This window comes from Trachypithecus francoisi, unplaced genomic scaffold (assembly GCF_009764315.1).
Source record: "Trachypithecus francoisi isolate TF-2019V2 unplaced genomic scaffold, Tfra_2.0 Lachesis_group1, whole genome shotgun sequence".
Taxonomy (NCBI): Eukaryota; Metazoa; Chordata; class Mammalia; order Primates; family Cercopithecidae; genus Trachypithecus; species Trachypithecus francoisi.
The window spans coordinates 7,463,551-7,487,011 of NW_022681454.1; the positions used below are offsets into that span (position 1 = coordinate 7,463,551).

The 23,461-nt window shown below is 45.3% G+C and overlaps 1 protein-coding gene across 1 annotated transcript in view; it reads right to left on the reverse strand.

The window, feature by feature from the left end:
• STK32B (serine/threonine kinase 32B) overlaps positions 1-23,461 on the reverse strand; it is a 438,704-nt gene that overhangs the window by 47,739 nt on the left and 367,504 nt on the right. Inside the window, exon 7 of the mRNA XM_033213721.1 lies at positions 6,668-6,771. Within this exon, the coding sequence (XP_033069612.1) occupies positions 6,668-6,771 (104 nt within the window). The remainder of the gene's footprint in view (positions 1-6,667; positions 6,772-23,461) is intronic.

A 23,461-nucleotide genomic window follows, 5' to 3' on the forward strand; every position in this document is an offset into this window, starting at 1 on the left:
CTCATCCCCTGGTCTTTCTGCAGTGCCACCAGAGACTGAGGATCCAAACACCCAACTTGAACACCAGCCAGAAACAAATGTAAATGTTTTCTCATCATTTACATTTCATTTCCTATTTCCTTCTTGGTCACTCCAAGGTGCTCATCAATTCTGCTGTTCCACTGGACCTCCACGTGAGCTACTCTCTCTCTCTCTCTCTCTGTCTGTCTCTTTCTCCCTAATCTCTGTAATTCTCTCTCCTTCTAGAGGCAACCAGACCAATTACAAAAACCATGATGATAATAATAACTCTGATGTGCCAGGAAGCCAGTGCAGGACATACATTTAGAAATGAGTTTGGAACATCATGACTAAAACAAGTTCCACAGCTTTAGGCACCAGGTTCAGCCCTCATCTGTTTGGGTGGTTGTAGAGAAACAGGTTCTTTTATAAGAAGATTCGCAAATATTAAGATCAATATCCTGTCTGCTGGTACTGATGCTGAGTTCTCACTCGCTGGCCTTAGGATGTGTTGAGTCAGAACACCAGCTGGTAGTTACAAGGTAAAGTAATTCCATGTACCGCTGGTAAAAGCAATTTTAGCAGTGGGACATTAGATATACTTATTACAGAGTGCGGGTGTGTCTCTATTCCAGGAAACTCGGTTTCAAAAAACAAAATGCCAATTTACCAAAAAAATAGAAGACAGAGGAAAAGAATTGCCGGATGTCTGTCATTTTAACTGTTAAAGTTGAGCTGGGCCTTGGAGACCATCTAACCCAATGTTTTTCTTCCCCAAAATCTTTTTATTCAAAATCCCAAACACGGAACAGATGACAGCGAAGAACAGTTCCTTAGGTAATTTAAACCTCCAAAGTCCGGAGAAACACTTTCCCTGCCTCTGGAACTGTCGGATCATCTCTGCAGGGTCCTAGACTATGGGAAACACAGCTTGAAAACACTGAAAAATTCACAAATGGTCCTTCCTCCTCCTTTGAATGGAGATCACAGACTCCATTTCCTCCCGGGCTTGTGACTCCTGGCACAGTGCTCTACTGGCTTCCTTGGTGAGGTTACATGGTCCTGTTTCTCCAGGTTCAGCCCACCCACCCCTTGCACATCCAACGGTACTCAGTGCTGCACTCTCACCTCTAGGGGGAGCTCTGGGTACCCTCCCTCGACTCGCTGGCCTCTCTGTACCTTCAACCTTCTCTATCCACCCATTCCTAAGGAGAAGTGCTGACTGGGGTCAAAGGCAAGGGTAACACCAGGTCAGGGAGTGAGCAAAGAGGGCAAAGTCCTCATGTCCCCATGGAGTGGGCACCAAGAAGCACAGAATGTGGATGGGAACCCATCCCTGCTCATGAAGCCCACAGGCCTTACATGCTAATGGTCAGCAAGCAGGTGTGATCCAGCCTCTGCTCTCGGTGCCTGTCTCTAGTGCTTGAAGGGTGTTAAAGTGGGAAGGATGCACGTTTTCCAGCAGGTTCTCCCAGGGTAGAAGTCCTAGGGAGATATGAAAGGGGCGAGTGGTCCTTGAAAGCCCACTCCATGGGGGTGCAATGCAATGTGCTAATGGCCTTACACACAGGATCCCACTTAGTCCTCCTGGTTGTTCTATGGCTGTGGTTCTCAATCAGGGACAACTGTCCCCCAGGGGATATTTGGCAATGTTTGGAGTCATTTTGGGTTGTCATAACTGGGTGGGGAGTTCTGCTGGCATCTGATGGGTGGAGGCCAGTGATATTACTGAACATCCTAACAATGCACAGGACAGCCCCGCACCACAAAGAATTATCTGGCCTCAAATGTCCATAGTGCCAAGGCGGAGAAACCTGTGCCATGTACTACTATTAGTACATGTACATGTACTAATATTCTCCCCATTTTATAGATAAGAAACAGGCTCACTGAAGATCACTGAGAGTCTAGGTGGCAAAGTCAGGATTTGAACCCAGACATATATGGTTCTATGTATAATATGACCACTGTGCTGTCACTTCCCTGCTTAGGTACCATGGATAGTACCACACTACCTACACAGTAAAGCCAAATGCCTCCAGCTGGCCGCAGGTCCTTTACAGACATCTCCTCACTATCCTTTTGACCGGTGGGTAGGCCAAAATGTTTGTTGAATCAGCCCTAGCTTCCACTTCTCTACCTGAGCTCACACTATTCCTTCCAACCATTCATATGTGACCAAACTTCAATGTCTCCTCCCTCCGAAATTCTCCCCTGCTCTTCTAAACCTAGGTCAGCAGAACTTCACCTGCATCCACCAGTCTTGTGGAATCATTGCTGTGTGTGTATTTACTTACTTGCATAATAATCAGTATGTCTCCTATGTGCCAGACACCGCCTATGCCCTGACCACATTTTCTCATGTAATCTCACACTGATCCTGCAGATGGGCCTGATAAACCTTCTTTTATAAATGAGGAAGTCAGGGATCAGATGAGGTAAGTGACTTAGCCCAAATCACAGCACCAAGAAGCACAGAGTGTGGATGGGAACCCATCTCTGCTCATGAAGCCCATTGGCCTTACTTGCTAATGGTCAGTAAGCAGGTGTGATCCAGCCTCTGCTCTCAGTGCCTGCCTCTAGTGCTTGAAAGATGCTAAATTGGGAAGGACATAGGCTTTCCAGCAGGTCCTTCCAGGGTAGAAGTCCTAGGGGGATGTTTCCTGAGTGCCAGTCATTCATCAGTCAAGGAGCTGGGTAATTAACATAATCCGAATCATTTAATTCTCAAAGCAATCCTATTGGGTAGATATAATTACTAATTTCTTCTTGTTAACAAAAAAGGATTCTGAATATTCAGTCTGTTTAAAAGCCTTGCTTAGGATCCCAGATGGGGTACCTGGTTAGAGCCAGGGTTTGGACCTGTGAGATTTCCCCTAAGATTATTTTTCTTTATTATAAGGAAGCAGCTTTTGACTGAGTAAAGGGAAAAAATCTCTAGCCATTAGAGCTGTCCAAGAGTGAAAAAGATTCTTTCTGGCAGTACGGCGCCCCCTGGATCCTGAGGATAATCAATGAACAGATGGGTGCTCACGTGTCAGAGAGACTTTGAGGTTTGTTGGGACAATGGCTGGCTGAAGATCTGTCCATCTCTTCTCTGTGGATGTGGTCAGGGGAAGGGAGATCTCCTCATATCTCTTTCCATAGTGTTCTCTGGAGAGGCAATAGTCAGAGTGCCAGGGTGACTGGGGCACCAAAAGGAATTCTGACGAGTGGCACCTACTTGGGCCTTTTTCTTTTCCTCAGCAGGCCTGCCAGGGTAAGAGCTAAGATTCTAGTTTGGCTCAGAGAGAAGTTGGATCCTACTTATGTCTCCTGTCCAGCCTACAAGCTCCAACCAAAAGCACAGGGTTCTCTGCATCAGTGATTCCCAGCGTTTTTGGCACCAGGGACTGGTTTTGTGGAAGACAGTTTTTCCACGGACTAGGGTTGAGGGGATAGTTTCAGGATGATCCAAGTGCATGACATTTATTGTACGCTTTATTTCTATTATTATATTGTAATATATAATGAAATAATGATACAACTCACCATAATGTAGAATCAGTGGGAGCCCTGAGCTTGTTTTCCTACAACTAGGCAGTCGCATCTGGGGGTGATGGGAGACAGTGACAGATCATCGGGCATTAGATTCTCATAAGGAGCACACACCCTAGGTCTCTCGCATGTGCAGTTCACAAGAGGGTTTGTGCTCCTATGAGAGTCTAATGCCACTGCTGACTTGACAGGAGGTGGAGCTCAGGTGGTGATGTGAGTGACGGGGATTGGCTCTAAATACAGATGAAGCTTCCCTGGCTCACCTGCCATTCACCTTCACCCCCTGCTTTGCTGTGTGGCCATTTCCTAACAGGTCACAGACCAATACCCCGCCCCCGGGGCTGGAGAACCCCGCTCTGCACTGTGGTCTCAAACCTGCCAATGGGACTTTGCCCCTCTGCTGTCCATAAAGAGTGCTTGGCTCCTTGTGAGGAGAAACAGCTGTTTTCCTGGATCCCTGGCCAACAAGCCATAGTAACAGTTTTCCACTCATTGTTTTCAATGCGTTCCAACTTTAAGATCCTAGAACAATATTGGGAATTCCCACTATGACCTTTTTATTTGAGACAGAGTCTTGCTCTGTCACACCCAGGATGGAGTGCAGTGGTGCGATCTTGGCTCACTGCAACCTCCACCTCCCGGGTTCAAGCGATTCTCCTGCCTCAGCCTCCCAAGTAGCTGCAATTACAGGCATCCGCCACCATGCCAGGCTAATTTTTTTTGTATTTTTAGTAGAGGTGGGGTTTCACCATCTTGACAAGACTAATCTTGAACTCCGACCTCAGGTGATCGCCCTCCTCGGCCTCCCAAAGTGCTGGGATTACAGATGTGAGCCACCGTGCCTGGCCTCCACTGTGACTTTCTTTCCTCTTTTGGACGTAAGGAGCTTCCTGGATCCTACCCAAGGATATTGTCACTCACATGACTGAGGAATTGTAAGAGTTGGGGAAAACTCCTAAATTTACATCGTCCATGGATAAATATGAGTGTTTTCCAGCACAGCTTTTTGACTAAATCAACTGTTTCCAGTATGAAAAACAGAGAATAAATTATTTGCATAAACCTGTTGTCTTTTGGGTCAAAGAAGAAGCCAGTTAAGAATATCTCGGAGAATGATTTACAGTAGCACATAATAGGTGGTGTTCTTTCATTCCATTACTCTGTCGCCATGCCAAAGGCCTGGATCCCCCATCATTTGCTTCTTCCTCTTCTAAGAAGCATCGTCCTTGAAAAGAGCATCTGGATCTTTAAGCAGAAAACTCAGAAGAATTAAAAAATAAAATTAAATAGTTTATTTGTGAATCAGCAGGGACCACTCCATCCTTGGGGCTTTTTGCCAAGCTATCATCTTTGATTGCACAGACCCATGAGGAATGACTGTGAATATCCTTTCTGTTGGCAGGAGGCCAGTCATGTTTAGGGCAACTGCTCGCCAAGGTCATTGCTGTGATTGATTACATGAGATTAACAGCCTCTGGCGGATGCCTGTGTGCTCTGGTTCCACCCTCATATTCCTCCTCTGAGCATATATATCAAAGGAAACAGCTGACAAGAAATGAACCAAGCAGGAACACCACACAGGCACCCGTCTTACACAGCCCCACAGCAGCTCACAGGTAAACCTGTGGGACATTAATTCTTTTCATTCAGTGAACAAGCTCATATTTTCTTTGCATTCTAAGAATGCAATGTATAGTAATTATGTTTTTGAGGAATTTAGGGGAAATAATTGAGATCAAGAGCAGAAAATTGTTGCCGGACTACGAGGTGATAAATAATCCTTACTTGCCCTCACAGTGCTCATGGTGTACAAACTGCTCTCATCACTCATTCATTCATTCATTAACAAACATTCATTCAACACCCATTATAACCATGCAATGGGACACCCACAATGAATAAGACACCACCATGCCCTCAAGGAAGGAACTTTCTATGCGCATGAATATACATGTATGCAAATGACTGAAACAACATTAAAATTGTAGTCTGTGGGAGAATCTGGCTCTTTGCCTCTGTCAGCTCTGTGCTGGGCACTGGCGCTATGGAGACGAGTCTCAGGCAAACCATGTCTCCCACAGTCCAGGAACCCAAGAATCCTAAAACTCCAGCTCCGCTAAATAGACAGAAAGGATATTATTATTCCCACTGTACCAATGAGGAAACCATGGTCCTAAGACATAGTGAAGTGACATCCTTTTCAAATGATACTTGTGCAAAGAAATAACACCTCAAAATTAATTTTAGTCAAAATACTTTCTTTTTTTTGAGACAGGGCCTCATTCTGTCACCAAGGCTAGAGTGCAGTGGTGCCATCATGGCTCACTGCAGCCTTGACCTCCCAGGCTCAGGTGATCCTCTTGCCTTAGCCTCCCAAGTAGCTGAGACTACAGGCGAGTGCCACCATGCTCAGTTATTTTTTTAAAATTATTATTATTTGTAGAGATGGAATCTCCCTATATTTGCCAGGCTGGTCTCAAATTCCTGGGCTCAAGCAATCCTCCAACCTCAGCCTCCCAAAGTGCTGGGATTACAGTGCTGAGCCACTGCGTCCAGCCTAGACATAATACTTTCTGCTCAAATAAAAGTATGTGCTATTACAGCTGCCAAATAGTCCCATTCATCATCTTCAGCTAGTAAATTTAAATGCAATAAAATACAAATACATATTGAATGTCCCATTTTTATAGGACACTGAGTTACATATTCAGGGAAGATGTAAAACAAACAAAGAGAAAAAAGAAGCATGGTCTTCACCCTTCAAGATTTTCCAATCAGCTAGAAAATCAGACACGGAGACCTTGTGTTGTGGGTTCAAAGAGGACAGTGTTTGAAACCACGGGGCCAAGGCGCTTTGATGTTTGACCTGTCACTGATCCGCTGTGGGCCTTTGTGTAAGACCCTCCCCCTCTGGATGCCGCTTTCCTATCTGTACAATGAGGGGGTTGGACCAGAAGCTCAGGGCGTTCATAGGCGGCACACAGGCATCAGGACTGAAACCTGGGGGGACAGTGACTCTTCCACCATTCTCCTTCCTGCACTGCATGCCCTGTCGACTCCGCCTGCCCAGGAACAACTTGAGCCCCCACTGCACAGCCCCTCGTGTGCACCGCACAGGCGCCTGTCTTACCCAGCCCCGCAGCAGCTCATAGGCTGTGACGCCCAGGGACCACCAGTCGACGGAGTACGAGTATCCGGGGCCTCCGTCCATGTACACCTGGAATACTTCTGGGGCTGTCAACGAGAGGAAAAACAGAACATCATTGTGTATCCCAGTTCATGGCCACCACCCCTTAGAGAGGGGACAAAGAGATAAATCGAGCTTCTTTGGAGACAGAGTCTCACTCTGCCACCCAGGCTGGAATGCAGTGGCGCGATCTCAGCTCACTGCAACCTCTACCTCCCGAGTTCAAGTGATTCTCCTTCCTCAGCCTCCCGAGCAGCTGAGATTACAGGCACTTGCCACCACACCTGGCTAATTCTGAGATTTTTAGTAGGGATGAGGTTTCACCATGTTGGCCAGGCTGGTCTTGAACTCTTGACCTCAGGTGATCCGCCCACCTTAGCCTCCCAAAGTGCTGGGATTACAGGCATGAGCCTCCGCATCGGGCCAGAAATCTAGCTTTTTTGGACAGCAAAACCTGTACTTTTTTCACTATGCCACATGGTTTACACCCTCAGTAAGCCATGAGCTGCCTGAGAACAAGTTACAGGCATCACCGGAGGCTCTGGAGTGATACTGCTGGGTGGAATGCAGATGGGATGCCCTGAGGGGGCATGGAAGGGCCATCCACTTGGCAAAAGTGAAGACATGTCCCTGGAGGGGGGGGACTGGTGGAGCATGTTCAGTGGGAGAACTGGTGGGGTAAACCCAGAGTGAAGAGGAGGAACAGAGCCCCCAAGGGGCTGAGAACCTTGATTAATGAACACTCAGAGCTGGGGCCTATCTCAGGGACAACTCTGTTTTAGCATAGGTGGCCTCTAACATGAAATACCCACAGTGAGTAAATCCGCAAGACAGAAAGCAGATTGGAGGTTGCTAGGGGCTGTGGGTAGTGAGGGGAAGGTGGGAGCACCTGCTTAATGGGTACCGCTTTTCCTTCAGGGGTGAAAACAAATGGGTTGGAACAAGAAAGAGGTGGTGGTCATATAACACTGTGAATGTACCAAATGCTACTGAGGTTTTCACTTTAAAATAGCTAATTTTATCTTATGTGAATTTCACCTCAATAGAAAAAAATACAGTGAAGGCGATGGAGGCCCAAGAGCAGTGGACCCTTATTCTTCAGGGGACTGCATCTGTCCCGGGGTCCTTGTCCCTGATCACTCTCCAAGGGGCTGAGTGGTGGGTTGATCTCAGTGCCTCACCCCCACCTCACTAGGCCAGGAGTGCACTGTAGGGTCTAACTGTCTATGTGGGCTTCCAGGAACATTTTGTGAAATGTTGACAATTTCTAGTAAATTAATTTGCAGGCATAATTCCATTTTACAGTTGTCAGAGCAGCCGAAATCTGCCCCGGGGAGCCACAACCTGTTATGATTAAAGCTGTCTCAACTCAGTTTCTAGATGGGCATTCACTCGGCATGGAAAGAAGATCCAGGATGAGTTGACCTGGGGGCGCTGGCTGGGCAGCTTCACACTTGAATCTGACCAGCAGTCGCTTTCTAGCTGCCCCCTGGTGATATTCTCCATTTGGTTCACATTTTCTTTTTTTTTTTTTTTTTTTTTTTTTTTTTTTTTTTTTTTTTTTTTTTGAGACGGAGTCTTGCTCTGTCGCCGGGGCTGGAGTGCAGTGGCCGGATCTCAGCTCACTGCAAGCTCCGACTCCCGGGTTCACGCCATTCTCCTGCCTCAGCCTCCCGAGTAGCTGGGACTACAGACGCCCGCCACCTCGCCCGCTAGTTTTTTGTATTTTTTAGTAGAGACGGGGTTTCACAGTGTTCGCCAGGATGGTCTCGATCTCCTGACCTCGTGATCCGCCCGTCTCGGCCTCCCAAGTGCTGGATTACAGGCTTGAGCCACCGCGCCCGGCCGGTTCACATTTTCTAAGTGTACTTTCACCCATGGGCCCTCCTTTTCTCTTCACAACAGCCTCTGGGGACATGTTTTAAGGGGAGGTTCAGAGAGGGCCAGCAGTATGAAGAGGTCACACAGCCAGGAAATGCAAAGCTGAGATGCACACGTTACAGGTCTGCTGAATTCCTGTTTGAAGTAAGACTCGTCTCAACATTTTGTTCAGTACAAACTACATACTTAATGCCACATGGTAGAATGGTTCAATTGGGAATTCGAGAACAAGCCCCTTAGATTATTTGCCCCTTAAAAAGGAACTGACATCGTGCCCTGGGAAACAGGAAGACTGCTGGCGCTACTGGAGTTACTTGTTAGTAATAAGCTACGTACCTTCTGTTTGCCTCAGTTGTGTAGAATGTAGATAATAATGGTTTATTCATTGGGCTGTTGTGAGGATTAAGTAGATTAAATAAGATAATCTATACCAAGAGTTTAGCAGGATGCCTGGCCCGTAGTGAGTGCTCCATGAACATCAGGCATTACTAACAGTCGAATCATCACTCCAACCTCCGCTTCCTCTGCCATGCCTCCCCATCATCCATAGTTACCCAAACCGGAAATCTGGGAACCCTCCTAAATGCCATCCTCCTCTGCTCATGAACGATCAGTCTCCAAATTCTGTGTGTTTTATATTTTCAGCATCTTTTTGTCTGCCTCTTCCTATCGGTGATAGATCATCCTGTCTCCAAAGTCAGTGATCACACTTGTTCATTAAGCACTGGATGAGTGAATATTTAATGCTTTCCTAGTACATGCTGGGCACTGTGCTGTGTTATTCCGAATCCCACCTGGATCCTACCACTGAGCCCGAAGCTGCGCTTGAGCCTACAGGGACTTCCCTCCCTGCACCGCTGTGTGTGCCTGTTCCTGTTCTCAGTCCTGAGGGCTCGAGAGAGAAGGAGTCCCGTCATGCTTGTCTGTGCGTTCCCAGGGCCTTGACCGCTGCTGGCCCAGCCCACAAGCTCCAACAGCGCAGGGTGCACCCAGCGGTGCAGAATGGCTGTATGTGCCAAAGTGTTCCCCATCAATCCTTGTCATGCCTGGCAGCCCCAAGTCCATTCAGAACTCAGGATAGAAGCAGCAGCAGAGTGATCCTCTCCTGGCTGTCATGACCAGTCAAGTGACAAATGTCTGCAGTCCTAGACAGGGTGACATTCCCTCCCCCTGCCCCCCACACACACTTGGAGCTGATGATAGAACACAATAACATTGATGTCATAATAATCCCTGTGCCACCAGAATGATGTCACTGGCTGCTCAGAATCCCAGCACTTAGACGCGAGAGAACTACACAGGTTTAGAGCAACAGCAACCGTGATTAACCAGGTGCCATGTTAAGGATTATATGTGTATTATCTCTTTAATTCTCCCCCAGCCACCCAACAGGATAAACGCTACGATGATCTTCATTTTTCTGATGAGGAGGCAGAGGCATTTGGAGTGTAGTAGGCTGAATCATTGCCCGCTAAAAGCTATGTTCAAGTCCTAACTCCTGGGACCTATGAATAAGGCCATATTTGAAAATAAGGTCTTTGTAAATGTAATCAAGTATCTCAGGATAAAATCATCCTGGATTTAGATTGGGCCTTAACTCCAACGACTGATGTCTTTATAAGAGAAAGGAAAGATCTGAGACACAGAGAAGATGGCCATGTGAAGACAAAAGCAGATTGGAGCGATGCGGCCATAAGCCAAGGAAGGCCTGGAGCTGCTGGAAGCTGAAAGAGGCAGAAGAATCCTCCCGTGGGGTCTTCCGAGGGGCACACGGCCCTGCTGGTCCCTTGATATTGGACTTTCAGCCTCCACAACTGTGGGAAAATGAACTTCTATTGTTTCAGGCCACTCACTTGGTAGTAATTTGTTTCGCAGCCACAAGAAATGAATACAAGGGGTAAGGAACTTAGCTAACACAGCAAGAGTTGGGATTAGCACCTCTTGGTTTTCTGACTTCAGGGTCCTTTTCCCTGTTCTGGCTAACTGACAGGAGTAATTGAGTTACCTGGGGATTGGTGCCCTGGTACACCCTTCCACCCTCCTTCCTTCCCTCCCAGGGCCTGGTGTTTAGCCCAGTATACAGAAGGCACTTAATAAATGTGTGGACTGGCTCTTTCACCCTGATGCCATAGGGCTTGTCTGGCTCACTGATGTCTGCATCAGAGGTGGAAACAGCTCACAGCATCTTGGGATGTCAGCATCGGAGGGCCGAAGGGTCCCTTGAAACTCATCGTGTTCACACACGTCCTTGTTAGAATCAGTCACTGGGCCTGAGGAGGAAGAGAGGCTTGTCTCAACCACCCAGTAGTGCCTCTGAAGTCAAGTCTAGAATTCTTGGTCCTGATTCTGAGGTTTAGGGAATTCCCATGACTGTCACAGTGATACTCAGCTGCCAAGTCTGCATGATTCTACCTCCTAATTGCACGTGTACCCTCCCTTCCTTGCCAAGTCTGCATGATTCTACCTCTTAATCGCGTGTGTACCCTCCCTTCCTCGCCTTTGCTCACATGCTGCTCATGTTCCGATGCTCGCTTTCCCTTCTAGTCCCCTAGGACCAGCATAGCTTCCAAGCTGGTCCTCTGGCCCCCGAGACTCCTCCAATCTGTCCTTCTCACTGCTGACCGGGGAGTCAGTTTTCTGACATGCCACAGATGATGGTATTCCCTGCTAAAAGATCTTCCCATCACGGTGGCTGTTTCATAAACTGTGTTGCTTGCAATGCCACTGGCTCCATGTCCTTCCAGCTCTAAACCTGTATAGTTCTCTTGCGTCTAAGTGCTGGGATTCTGAGCAGCCAGTGACATCATTTTGGTGGCACAGGGATTATGACATCAATATTGTTGTGTTCTATCATCATCCTCGGAGCCTTTCGTGTGCTGATGTGCTTTGGCGATGTTCACAGGGGCCCAACTCAATAGCAGGCATGGCTTGGAAATGTATTTGACTTGATCCTGGAATCTTTCCTAGTTTTAATTTTTGGTGGAACATAAAGTACTAGGGGCTGGGGACCAGTCTGGCCCAGAGGGTAGTTCAAATCCACAGCCCAGCACGGAGGCCCCAAGCTGTCTTGTGCTGCCTCGCTTGCCTATGGCCACCCTGGCTCCATGCTGAGTGCTGTTCCTGGAACACTCTCTCTCCGTCTCTGTTCCTGACACTCTTTCCCAGCTCACAGAAGGTGCAGCCCTAGGATTACATCCTCCAGGAACCTACCATGTGTCAGACAAGGATCTTCACAGGTACAGTGGACTCCTCAGAATAAGTCTCTCTATTATCACTTCCTTGCCGTCTCCCTCCTACCCAGGCCAGATAGGGGCTTCCTCATTTCCCCCATGCTCTTCATCTCCTCATGCATTTTTGCTTATTTGTCTCCCTTTTCTCTTGACTGCAAGCTCCTCGAGGGCAGAGACTGTCTTGTTCTCTCTGGCGCCTCATCCCTTGCCTGGTACCAAGAAGATACAAAGGAAAAATTTGTTGACTGACTAAATAAATAAACGATCATAATAAAAATAGCAAACACTTCTATTGCCCTTGTTGTGTGCCAAGCACTGTCTAAGATCTTTACATTCTGCTAATTAAAAGAGTTAATGCTTAAGGGGCATCTGCTCTGTACAAAGTCTTGTTTTAAGAGTACTGATTCATCTTCACAACAACATAGGCTTTGGGCTGCTGCTCAGGGTTCTTGCAGAGGAAGGAGCCAGTTGCTTTGGGACGACACAGAAAAGGCTGGGACTGAGGACACTCTGGGGCACCTGTGTGATAAAGGCAGCTCTAGGGGGCAGCAAAAAACAAACCAAGCAGATAATCGGGGGAGGGTGTGGCTATGCCCAGAAAGGTTGTCCAGGGTCCAAGGCCTAGTTACACCTGCTTGGATTATGGATGCATAAAATTCCCCAAGGCCTTCCATGAAACAACAACAACAACAACAAACAACAACGACAACTAAAACTTCTTCCAATGCTTTGGTAAGGGGAATGGCCAACCCTGAATCTATTTATCAGCCATTGGAAATGCCAACTGTAACTGCCATCATGTCCATAGCATTTGTGCAGGGCTTTGTGGGGAACAGGTTCCTTCACATGTCAGTCTTCCCATCCTTGAAGCATAGGCCATGGATGAAGAAACCAAGGCCCACAGAGATTAGGGGGTGTGTTCAGGGTCATGGAGATAATGAGTGAAGGAGCCCACACTGGAATGTCAGTCTTATGACTTTAAGGCCAGGGCTCAACACAGCTGTTCCACTATTACTATGAATAGTGGCTTTACTGACAATGCCAATAGTGGCAATATCAATGTGGCAATTTATTGAGCCTCCTATGTGCCTGAAGCTCTTCTTAATTCTTTACATATGCTATTCATGTCTTCGAAAAGCTAACGTTGGAGAGCACGTCTAGATGCTAGGGACTGTGCTGAATGTCTATGCGTTATCTCATTTTATCTCCCAAGGACCTTGTCAGGTTGGTACTACCTCCATTTTGGGAAGCAAAGGCTTGGAGGCAGTAGGTACCACACCTGAGGTGACACAGCTACCAAGGCTTATTTGAACCCAGTTCCACTCCCCAAGATCAACCAGATGATGACAACCTAGTTCTGTCTCCTTCAAAGGCCATACATTTTCCAGCAATTATGCCACCTTTATAAACATGCTGAATATAAAAATCATATCTATCCATGTACGTGTACACATATAGCATATACTCTCTATGCTTTATATTCCAAAACGTCCTGATGTTCATAAACACTCTTAGTTTTGTTTGCAACTGAATTAGTCATCTATTCATTTTGGTTCCAATTGAATTAGCAGATAAAAGAAGGATAATAAATGTGGTTTTGCTATTAATAAAAGTGATTTAAAATCCTCTTGAAACTGGATCTTGATTCACATTCCCTGACAGTGGATGCTTTCTTGCCCACTAGCTTTCACTGCATGGGGTGCATGGTGCATGCTCTATGGATTCTTGTGAGTCCAAAATACACTGGGCGGACACTGGGCACCAGGGAACTCTGGCTGCCCTGCAATGGCCTGGAAAGATCAGCCTCACCTCCTGCTAACCATCTCTACCAGTGGTTGAGGCAATTCTGCCAATGAAAGTTTGAAATGGAAAGTGAGTTTTGATGCCAAGGAGCATTAGGGCATCATATAATGGGCCTTCCAGAAAAGCAGGAACATGGGGCGTGAAATGAGAGATCGCCTTTCTTTCTCTCAGAAATGTAGACGCGTGTGTGGTGGAATTTGCCCCCTCACGAACCACACAGAGTTTACTTCCTCATTAGACTAAAAATACGAAAAGCATACAATCACCTCCTAAAGTACAATTATTAGCCTGCTGCAGTGAGCTCTGTGAATACTGCTGAAGGTTTTGATATCTGCAGTGGAGTGTGAAATGCTATTCAACATCTAGCCTGTGAGCTGACAGCCTTCCAGGATCTGTTTCCACAGGTGTTTGCTCTCTTCTTGACTGGGAACATAGAATTACTAAATTTTGGCTTAGACAGGGCCTTCAAGGTAATTTCCTTCCTTCCTTCCTTAAATGTTATGGACATGGAGGCCAAGGCCGAATGGAGGAGTTAAATGACTTCTGCCCCAGCCAGGACTAGAACCCAAGTCTCCTACCCATTGATACTTTCTTCAAGGCAAGACCATGTCTCCAGCTTGCACATCCTGGCTGGCAGGATGGCCAGATCTGGGTAGCCAACACCCACTGGACACTTCCACCTACAGTCCCATGGGCACAACTCAACCTGTCTGAACTAAGCTTTCAAACTGCCCCTTCTGAGTTCTTAATCTCAGCCACAAGGGTCTTTTCAGCTGCACAGTCAGAAACCTGGGCATCAACTTGGACTCTAGGACTCTTTCAGCCTTTGTGTTTGATAATTAGATTGGTCACCAAGACTTACCATTTTTCCCTTCCAGAAACTTCTTCTCTACCCTCCTCTCTATCCCCCACTCTGGTCCTTTTCCATCTGCGTCTGGTTTCATTGTTGCTCCCTCAACCACTTGCTTGTCTCCAGCCTCGGGCTCTTCAATCCCAACTCCACCTGCCCCTGAGAGACTTCTAAGTAGTAGAATCAGTGAAACAGAGGGATTACAAACGTGGTCATTACTCAGGCCTGCAATTGAACCTCAGCTCCCATGTTTACTGGCACAACGACCTTGGGTAAGCTGCTTAACCTCTTATATGTACTTCAGTTTCCTCACCTGTAGGAAGGAATAACAATGTCTGCTACATAATCTTATTGTGAAGAGAAAATGGCTATGTATCTGTTGATTAAGCACATAGTAAGCGCTCAATAAATGGTATCTAGTATTATTGTTGTTATTATTCACATGTTCAAACTACTTGCTCAAAATCATTCCAACTTTCCTATTTACTATAGAATAAAGTTTAAAAATTTCCTAAAAGCAGGCCCCGGCCACCCTCATATTTGTCCACTATTCTTGTTACCCCCATTGTGCCAGCTTCAAACAACAGGATATACTATATTTTGAATCATCAATGACTTTAGCCCGCTTTTCATACTCATGAACTCCTATTCATACTTCGAGACTCAGACCACATTTCACTATGGGATCTTCATCAAGTCCCTTGCTATTCCTGTTTCCCATCTTACCCTCTCTCCTGGCAAATTACTAATACATCAATCTATGGCCTAGATTCTCACTAAACTTTTGCTCATTTCTTCCTTACAGCACTTATCATGCTCTATTTTAATTAATAGTATACATGTCCATCTCCCCCACTGGGTAGTGAGCTCTCTGAAGGCAGGGACATGACTAAGTCAGCTCCAGATTCAAAGGATTAGCACATAGCTGATCTAGAAGTAGATGCTTAATGTGTCATAGTGGCAAATAACTTAAGTCACAGCGTCCTGGCTTTGAATCTCAATGGGTACCTTTGCTGGCTGTTTGTCACTGGGCAAGCATTTAACTTTGAGTTTCAGATTCAACGGAATAATAATAGCCCTTACCCCATAATGAGACAACTTAGGTGACACATTTACTTCAGAGGTTGACACAAAGTAAGTTCTCAACAGATGTTAGCTAGTTTTTGTTATAGTAATTCATTATTACTGAATGGACAATGAAATGAATGCATAAATGGAAGCCCAACTCATCAAGGCACATATTGTACATGTTCCCCCAAATGATTCAAGAGCTCTGCCATAATTCATTGCATCAAAGTGCGCTGAGAAGCTGTGGAAAGAAGAGATAAGTAGCATGCCTGGCCTCTCTCTTAATCCTTTGGGGTGTAATTTGTATTTCTTTGGCTCTCGGCTACTCAGATGAACTCAGGTGTCACCTGCTTAAATATTAATTTGAGATAACATGAAACCACTGCATGAGTCTGATAATTTTTCTTTTTGGGGAGATGCTAGTAACATTGCTAGCAATAGAAAACTCATTTCACTAATGTATGCAAGAAACTGCTCAGCTGTTGAGCATTAGTATTTCACAGGTATGCACAGGAAGAAGAAGAGGAAAGAATGCTTAACTGGCTAATGAGTAAATAGGTAAGCTCTGATAAAGGGCAGAAATAAATGATGAACCAGTACCAGAAAGATACTTCATGTGAAATGCGTCCAATTCAACTAGTAAATTAAAAAAAAGACTTTTGGAAGTTTTCATGGAGAAATGATATTCTAACTGGAAGCACAGAATTAGAGTCAGTGCATTTTACAGTCAATATGTGAAACTTGAGATGAAATTCTAAACAGCATATGAGATGATAGAAAAGTTAGTTTATCCAGTACCACTCTCTTAAAGAATTCCAAATTCTCTATTTATCCAAGACAATTAATGTTCTTTAAAATTTTCCATTGAACTTGCTATAAAAAAACAAAAATTATTATTATTATTTTTTTCTTTAATATTCCTTTTTTTTATTTTTTTATTTTTATTTTTTATTATACTTTAAGTTCTAGGGTACATGTGCATGACGTTTATATCATGTATAACTCCCCAATGAAAACAAAAATTATAATGCAGCACACAGGTAACACATAATCTGGCCCTACAGATCTCTCAAGGGTTATCTTTCTTGCTAAATTTGCTCAGGTCACACTAGTTTTCTTTTGGTTCCATGGGCCAAGCTTCTTTTGCCTCAGGGCCTTAGCAAATGCAGTTTCATTTCCTTGCCAAGATCCTGGGATCAGACCATTAGTGTTTTCCTATTGCTGGAGAAAGATAGGATCAATGTGAAATACACCTAAGATTCCCAAGACCCATTGACACAGAGCCTACCTAAGACAGGCTGAACCAAAGCAGCAGAGGACATTTACTCTCCCCACCCCCTGCCACATCAGCAAGTGGCAAGGAACTAGAAACAGAAGCCTATTGCTAGGGAACAGGAGCTTAGAGAGAGACCCTATTTAAGGCACAGATTCACAGAGAAACACTAAGTCAAAGGTGGAACAGGAACATTGAGGATAACACTTTGGTAACCACACTGAAACTGAACTCTAAAGCTGATCTTTTGAAAATAACCACAGAACAACAAAACTTAAGACAAGCTCAACTCCTAATTAGATTGACTCAATGCTACCTCCTCCAAAAAAAAAAAAAAAATCTAAATGCGAAGTAGTAAAAGAAACATGTCAATTTCCAGGCCTAAACATTTTCCTTTATATCATGCAAATATTTTAATAACAAATTATTGGACACAAGACAAAAAAACAAAAACTCATTGTGAAGAGACAAAGAAATCAATAGAATCATACTTAGATATGAACTAGATGTCAGACCTAACAAACAAGGAACTTAAAACATTTCAAAGGCTCTAGTGGAAAGGTAGACAGCATGCGTTAACAGACAGGGATTTCAACAGAAAGATAGAAACTATAAAAGCAGATGGAAATGCTAAAAACAAATGCCAAAACATAGTGCCAGAGATAAAGAATGCTTCCAATAGGTTTATCAATAGACTTGAAGATAGGTCAAATTAAATTGCCTGAAGTGAAACACTAAGAGACAAAAGTGTGGCGGGGGATGGGGAGAAGAGAGCATGCAAATATTGTGAGGGAAAATATCAAAGATCTCACTTCTCGTTTTGAAATCCCAGAAACAGAGTAGAGAGAGAATGGGTCAAAAATATATACATTTGCAGAGATAATGACCAAGAATTTTCTAAAAATGATGAGTAATCAAACCACATATCCAAAAAGCTCAGAAAACACCAACCAAAGTAAACATCAAAAAGAAAACAAATGCAATATGTCTTGGTACATCATATCTAAAACCAAAGAGAGAGAGAAAATCTTGGAGTCAGCCGAAGGAAAAAACCTTATTACCTACAGAGGAACAGGGATAGGAATTACAGCAGATTTGTTGTCAGTAACACTGCAAATCAGAAGCAATGGAGTGGTAATATTTAAGTGACTAAGGGGAAAAAAAAAAAAAAACACCCTCTTAACCCAGGGTTCTGTATCCAGTTAAAATATCTTGTAACAATATAAGGAAGTAAAGATTCTTTTCCTTATATAAGCAAACCAAAAAAAGAAAGAATTCATTACCAGTAGATTTTAATAGAATGATTAAAGGAAGTCCTCCAGGTAGAATGAATATAATAACTGCTAGAAAATTGAAGCTACACGGCCGGGCGCGGTGGCTCAAGCCTGTAATCCCAGCACTTTGGGAGGCCGAGACGGGCGGATCACGAGGTCAGGAGATCGAGACCATCCTGGCTAACATGGTGAAACCCCGTCTCTACTAAAAAAATACAAAAAACTAGCCGGGTGAGGTGGCGGGCGCCTGTAGTCCCAGCTACTCGGGAGGCTGAGGCAGGAGAATGGCGTAAACCCAGGAGACGGAGCTTGCAGTGAGCTGAGATTTGGCCACTGCACTCCAGCCTGGGCGACAGAGCGAGACTCCATCTCAAAAAAAAAAAAAAAAAAAAAAAAATTAAAAAAAAGAAAATTGAAGCTACACAAAGAAAGAATATGAAAATAGCAAAAAGAAGGTAAATGTAAAGTTTTTTTAAGTTTTAACCACTATAAAATATAATTGACTATTTAAAGCAAAAATAAATTCAATGAATTATATATTTATAGTAAAAAGGGATGAATATAATGAATTTGGGTATAAGATTACACATGCTGTAACAGATTTGAAGGTGTTTTCTGATTAATTGAAGAAGTATATTGTTTTTTAAAGAGGTATAAATACTAAGCTATTGGAGAAGTTAAAGTGGATCATAAGTAAGGATCAACTAATACAAAATAAGGAAGAAAAAGAGGAACAAGACCAAACGAAACAAATGCAAGAAAAGGCAGGATAGTAGATTTAAATAAAATTATCTCAATAATTACATTAAATATAAGTGGTCTAAATATCAACCACACCAATTTGTTACAAGAAAATAGAACTACGGACAAAAATTCCTCAAGAACCCAGATGTAAATATTATGAACAAGATATCAGTACACTGATTGCAGGATTATATGTAAAAGATACATTATGAGCAAACAGGGTTTCTTCTGGGAAGGTAAGGCTGATGCAACATTTCAAAGTCAGTCAGCAGTATTTCAACAGACTATAGAAGAGAAACCACAGGATTATCTCGACAGATTTAGAAATGCCATGTGACCAAATTCAACATGCATTTATGATTTAAAAAAACTGAATAAACTGGAAGTAGAAGGGAACTTCTTCACCTTAGGAAGCAGTCTAAGTACAGTGGTGTTTATAACTAATTGATCACAACTGGTAACAAATTTCTTTGTTCCTTTAGCAGTCCCACTGCTTCACTTGAATAGTCAAACAAATAAAAATAAATTTAAGAAGACTCTTTTTTTTTTTTTTTTTTTGAGACAGAGTCTCACTCTGTTGCCTAGACTGGAGTGCAGTGGCCGGATCTCAGCTCACTGCAAGCTCCGCCTCCTGGGTTCATGCCATTCTCCTGCCTCAGCCTCCCACGTAGCTGGGATTACAGGCACCCGCCACATCGCCCGGCTAGTTTTTTGTATTTTTTAGCAGAGACGGGGTTTCACCGTGTTAGCCAGGATGGACTCGATCTCCTGACCTTGTGATCCACCCGTCTCGGCCTCCCAAAGTGCTGGGATTACAGGCTTGAGCCACCGCGCCCGGCCAAGAAGACTCTTTTAAGATAATAGAAAGACAAGCCACTGACTTGGAGAAAATATTTTTAGAATATATATCTGATAAAGGAATTCTATCCAGGATATATTTTAAAACTCTCAAAATGTAATAAAATAAAATAATCCAGTAAATGTTTCTTTCTTTTTTTTTTTTTTTTGTTTAGATGGAGTCTCGCTCTATTGCCCAGGGTGGAGTGCAGTGGTGCGATCTTGGCTCACTGCAACCTCTGCCTCCTGGGCTTCGGCTGCCTGAGTAAGTGGGATTACAGGTGCATGCCACCACACCCAGTTAATTTTTTGTATTTTTTAGTAGAGACGTAGTTTCTCCATGTTGGCCAGGCTGGTCTCGAAATCCTGGTCTCAAGTGATCTGCCCGCCTCAGCCTCCCTAACTGCTGAGATTACAGGCATGAGTCAGTGTGCCTGGCCAAAATAATCCAATAAATTAATGGGCAAATGACTTGAACATATATTCCACATAGAAAATATGTGGATGTCAAACCGGCAAGTGAAAAGATGCTCAACCCCATTAGTTACTAGGGATTTGCAAGTTGAAATCATGACTGACCTGTTAGAATGCCTAATGACCTCAGCGACAGGACAATACCAAGTCCTGGGGAGGACGCAGAACAACTGGGTCTCTCATTTGCTGCTTGTGGGAATGTAAAGTGGTCCAGCCATTCTAGAAACCAATTTCGCAGTTTCATACCAAATGATCCAGCAATCCTACTTCTAGGTCATTATTCCGGAGAAATGGAAATTTCAGCTCATATAAAACCTGTATGCAAATGTCCATAATGGTTTTATTCATAAATATGTAAAACTCTAAACAACTCAAGTGCCCCTCAACTGATGAACAGATAAACATGTGTATGTATATCCAGCAATAGGAAGGCACTACTGATACACACGACATGAGTAAGTCTCAAATACATCATTCTAAGTGAAAAAGTCACATTCAAAAGGCTGCATACAATATGATCTCATTTATATGACTCTCTGGACTAGGCACAATCATGGGGTAAAAAATTGTTGGGCGCGGTGGCTCAAGCCTGTAATCTCAGCACTTTGGGAGGCCGAGATGGGCGAATCACGAGGTCAGGAGATCGAGACCATCCTGGCTAACACAGAGAAACCCCGTCTCTACTAAAAAATATAAAAAACTAGCCGAGTGAGGTGGCGGGTGCCTGTAGTCCCAGCTACTCGGGAGGCTGAGGCAGGAGAATGGCGTAAACCCAGGAGGCGGAGCTTGCAGTGAGCTGAGATCCGGCCACTGCACTCCAGTCTGGGCGACAGAGCGAGACTCTGTCTCAAAAAAAAAAAAAAATCAATTGCTGGGTGCCAGGGACTGGGAATGAGGAACTTTTGCGGGGGTGATGGAACCCATCTATATCTTTATTGTGGTGTTTACCTATGACTGTATGTGTTTGTCTGAATTCAGAGAACTATACACTAAAAAAGTACACTTTACTGCATGAAAATTATTCCTCAAAACTAAGCATCTCAAACTACATATTTATCAGTTTGGTGATTTTTAAAGTGGCTGCTTCCCTCACAAACAGCCAAACCAATGAGGGCAGGAATACTTTCTGTTTTATTCACACACGCATTTTCAGCTCATAGAACACTGCCTAGCATGTCGAAGGTGCTCAGCAAATCTCTGTTGAATGAATGAATGAATCAATGAATGGCTCTCAGGAAAGATAATGGGCAGTGGAACTTCACTGACCTAGGGCCGAATGCTGGCTCTGCCACTTTCTCTGGGAAGCAAACTTCACTTTCCCTGGCCTCAGTAATATCTACAAGGAGAGGACAGCACTGCCATGGCGGCCCCACTGTCACGGGATCCTTGGGGTGTTGCTTCCCCAGCCGGAAACCTCTGTGGCTGGTGGCGCCTTCACCTGAGTTTTTCCTCGGGCCCGAATGGTTCATTCTGCTCTCTCAGCCTGGCAGGCTGCACTCAGCTTGTGCTACCGGCCCAGATCCCATGCCTGCCAAGGGCAAGCCAGGCACAGAGCAGTGAGGGTTGAATGAGCGAGCGAGCATGGGGGTCCGGGCACTGCACACAGGAAGGCATGCTGGCTGTGGTGGGGTGGACAGCTCCAGGTATTGGCACGAGTGCCAGTTCCCTGCAAGGCTGCAGCCGGACGAGGCATACTGTGAGTGGCTTTCACTGTGGGCACTGGGGAACGTGGTGGTGCCCAGAAGCTTGGAGATGCCAGGAACTTCAGAGCCCCAGAGAAGGCATCACAGCCCTGGCTTGGGGAGCTCCTAAGTCTGGGCTCCCTGAAGGGCTACAGTTCTTCTCTCCTTCTCTCCTTGTGTTCACAACGTGGTGAGTAGGTGGGGGGCATATTTCAGCCCTGTTTGTGTTACAGCTCTTTCACTCCCACCATTTGGCAGGTCCTGAGTTCTCGTCCTGTGTCCAGGAAGAATGAGGTACATGGACAACTGGAGGGTAAGCAACGCAAAGAGGTGCTTTATCGAGCTACACTACAGCTCTCAGGAGACCTGAAGTGGGTAGCTCCTTTCCACAGGCAGATTGTGCAGATGTCTGTTCAGCTGTCAGCTGTGAGGACAGCCACAGTGGGTAGCTCCTCTCTGCAAGCAGGTTGTCCCAACATCTGCCCCAGTCTTGCTTAGTTTGGGGTTTTTATGAGCTTCAGAGGAAAGGAAGTACGTGGTGATTGTCCATGGGTGGCCATGGGTGGGCCTGGAAAAAGCATCACAAGTTCTCACTCCGGTCAGCAGATCTGGCAGCCCAGCCCTCAGGCTTCAGACCATCCCTGGCTTGAAAGTGGGGCTTCATGGGGACCCACTCCTTTCCACCCAGTAGCCTGTCTGCCTCCTGCCACTGTTCATGGTGCCCAGGCTGTTTGTGTTGATAGGCTCCTGCAGGCCAGCTATGAGCCATCCTCAGCACCCCTTCAGCCTCCCTCTCATGCTTGTCAGTGCCCAATATCTGGAGGGGGCCAAAGTAGCAGGGGGCTGGCATGTCAGTGCTGCCCTGAGTATGTGCATGCCTAGCTGGTATGTACCCAGGCTTGGCCACAACCCCACTCTGAAATCAGAGCGGGTACCAGGAGCAGGGAGACTCCAGGCAGCAGGAACTGGTGCCCCTGAGCCTACGGGGGGAATGGGGTTTCTCTGAAAGCACAGGGATGCCCAGGTCTGCAGCTGCAGCTGAGCAGCTGCAGCTGAGCAGCTACAGCTGCACCCAGGAGGGCAGGGATCCCACCTCACTGACTCAGAAGGGGGTGGCGGGGCTTCCACCTGTTCCTGGCTCCTGCTGGCTCTGTGGAGCACAGAGCCCTGGCTGCACCTTCCCCACTGCAGACGGGCCACTGCTGCCATCACCACCACCATCCCTCTGTGCTCACTGCAGTGTCCTGGGGGAAGGGAACTGACATTTGGTGAGTGCTGACAACGCAACAACCCTATCATCTCCCTAGTGCACCCACCATCCCCTGGCCAACCGAGCCCCTGCAGGGAACTAGGATTTGGTTAGTCTGTTTCCACAACTGGAGTGTGAGTTCCATAAGGCAGGGGAATGTTGAAGTTAGTCCTGTGTTCCCAGTCTTTGGCATACACCAAATAATCATTGAACTATTAGCAATTAGAACAACATTAATATTGGCTACTGGTTTTGAGTAGTCACCTTTCGTCAGGCATTATGCTATATGCTTAATGCCAATAAATCCTCAAAACAACCTCCTGAGGCTGACTATATAAACCACTAATCCCATTTCTCAGACGAGGATTCTGA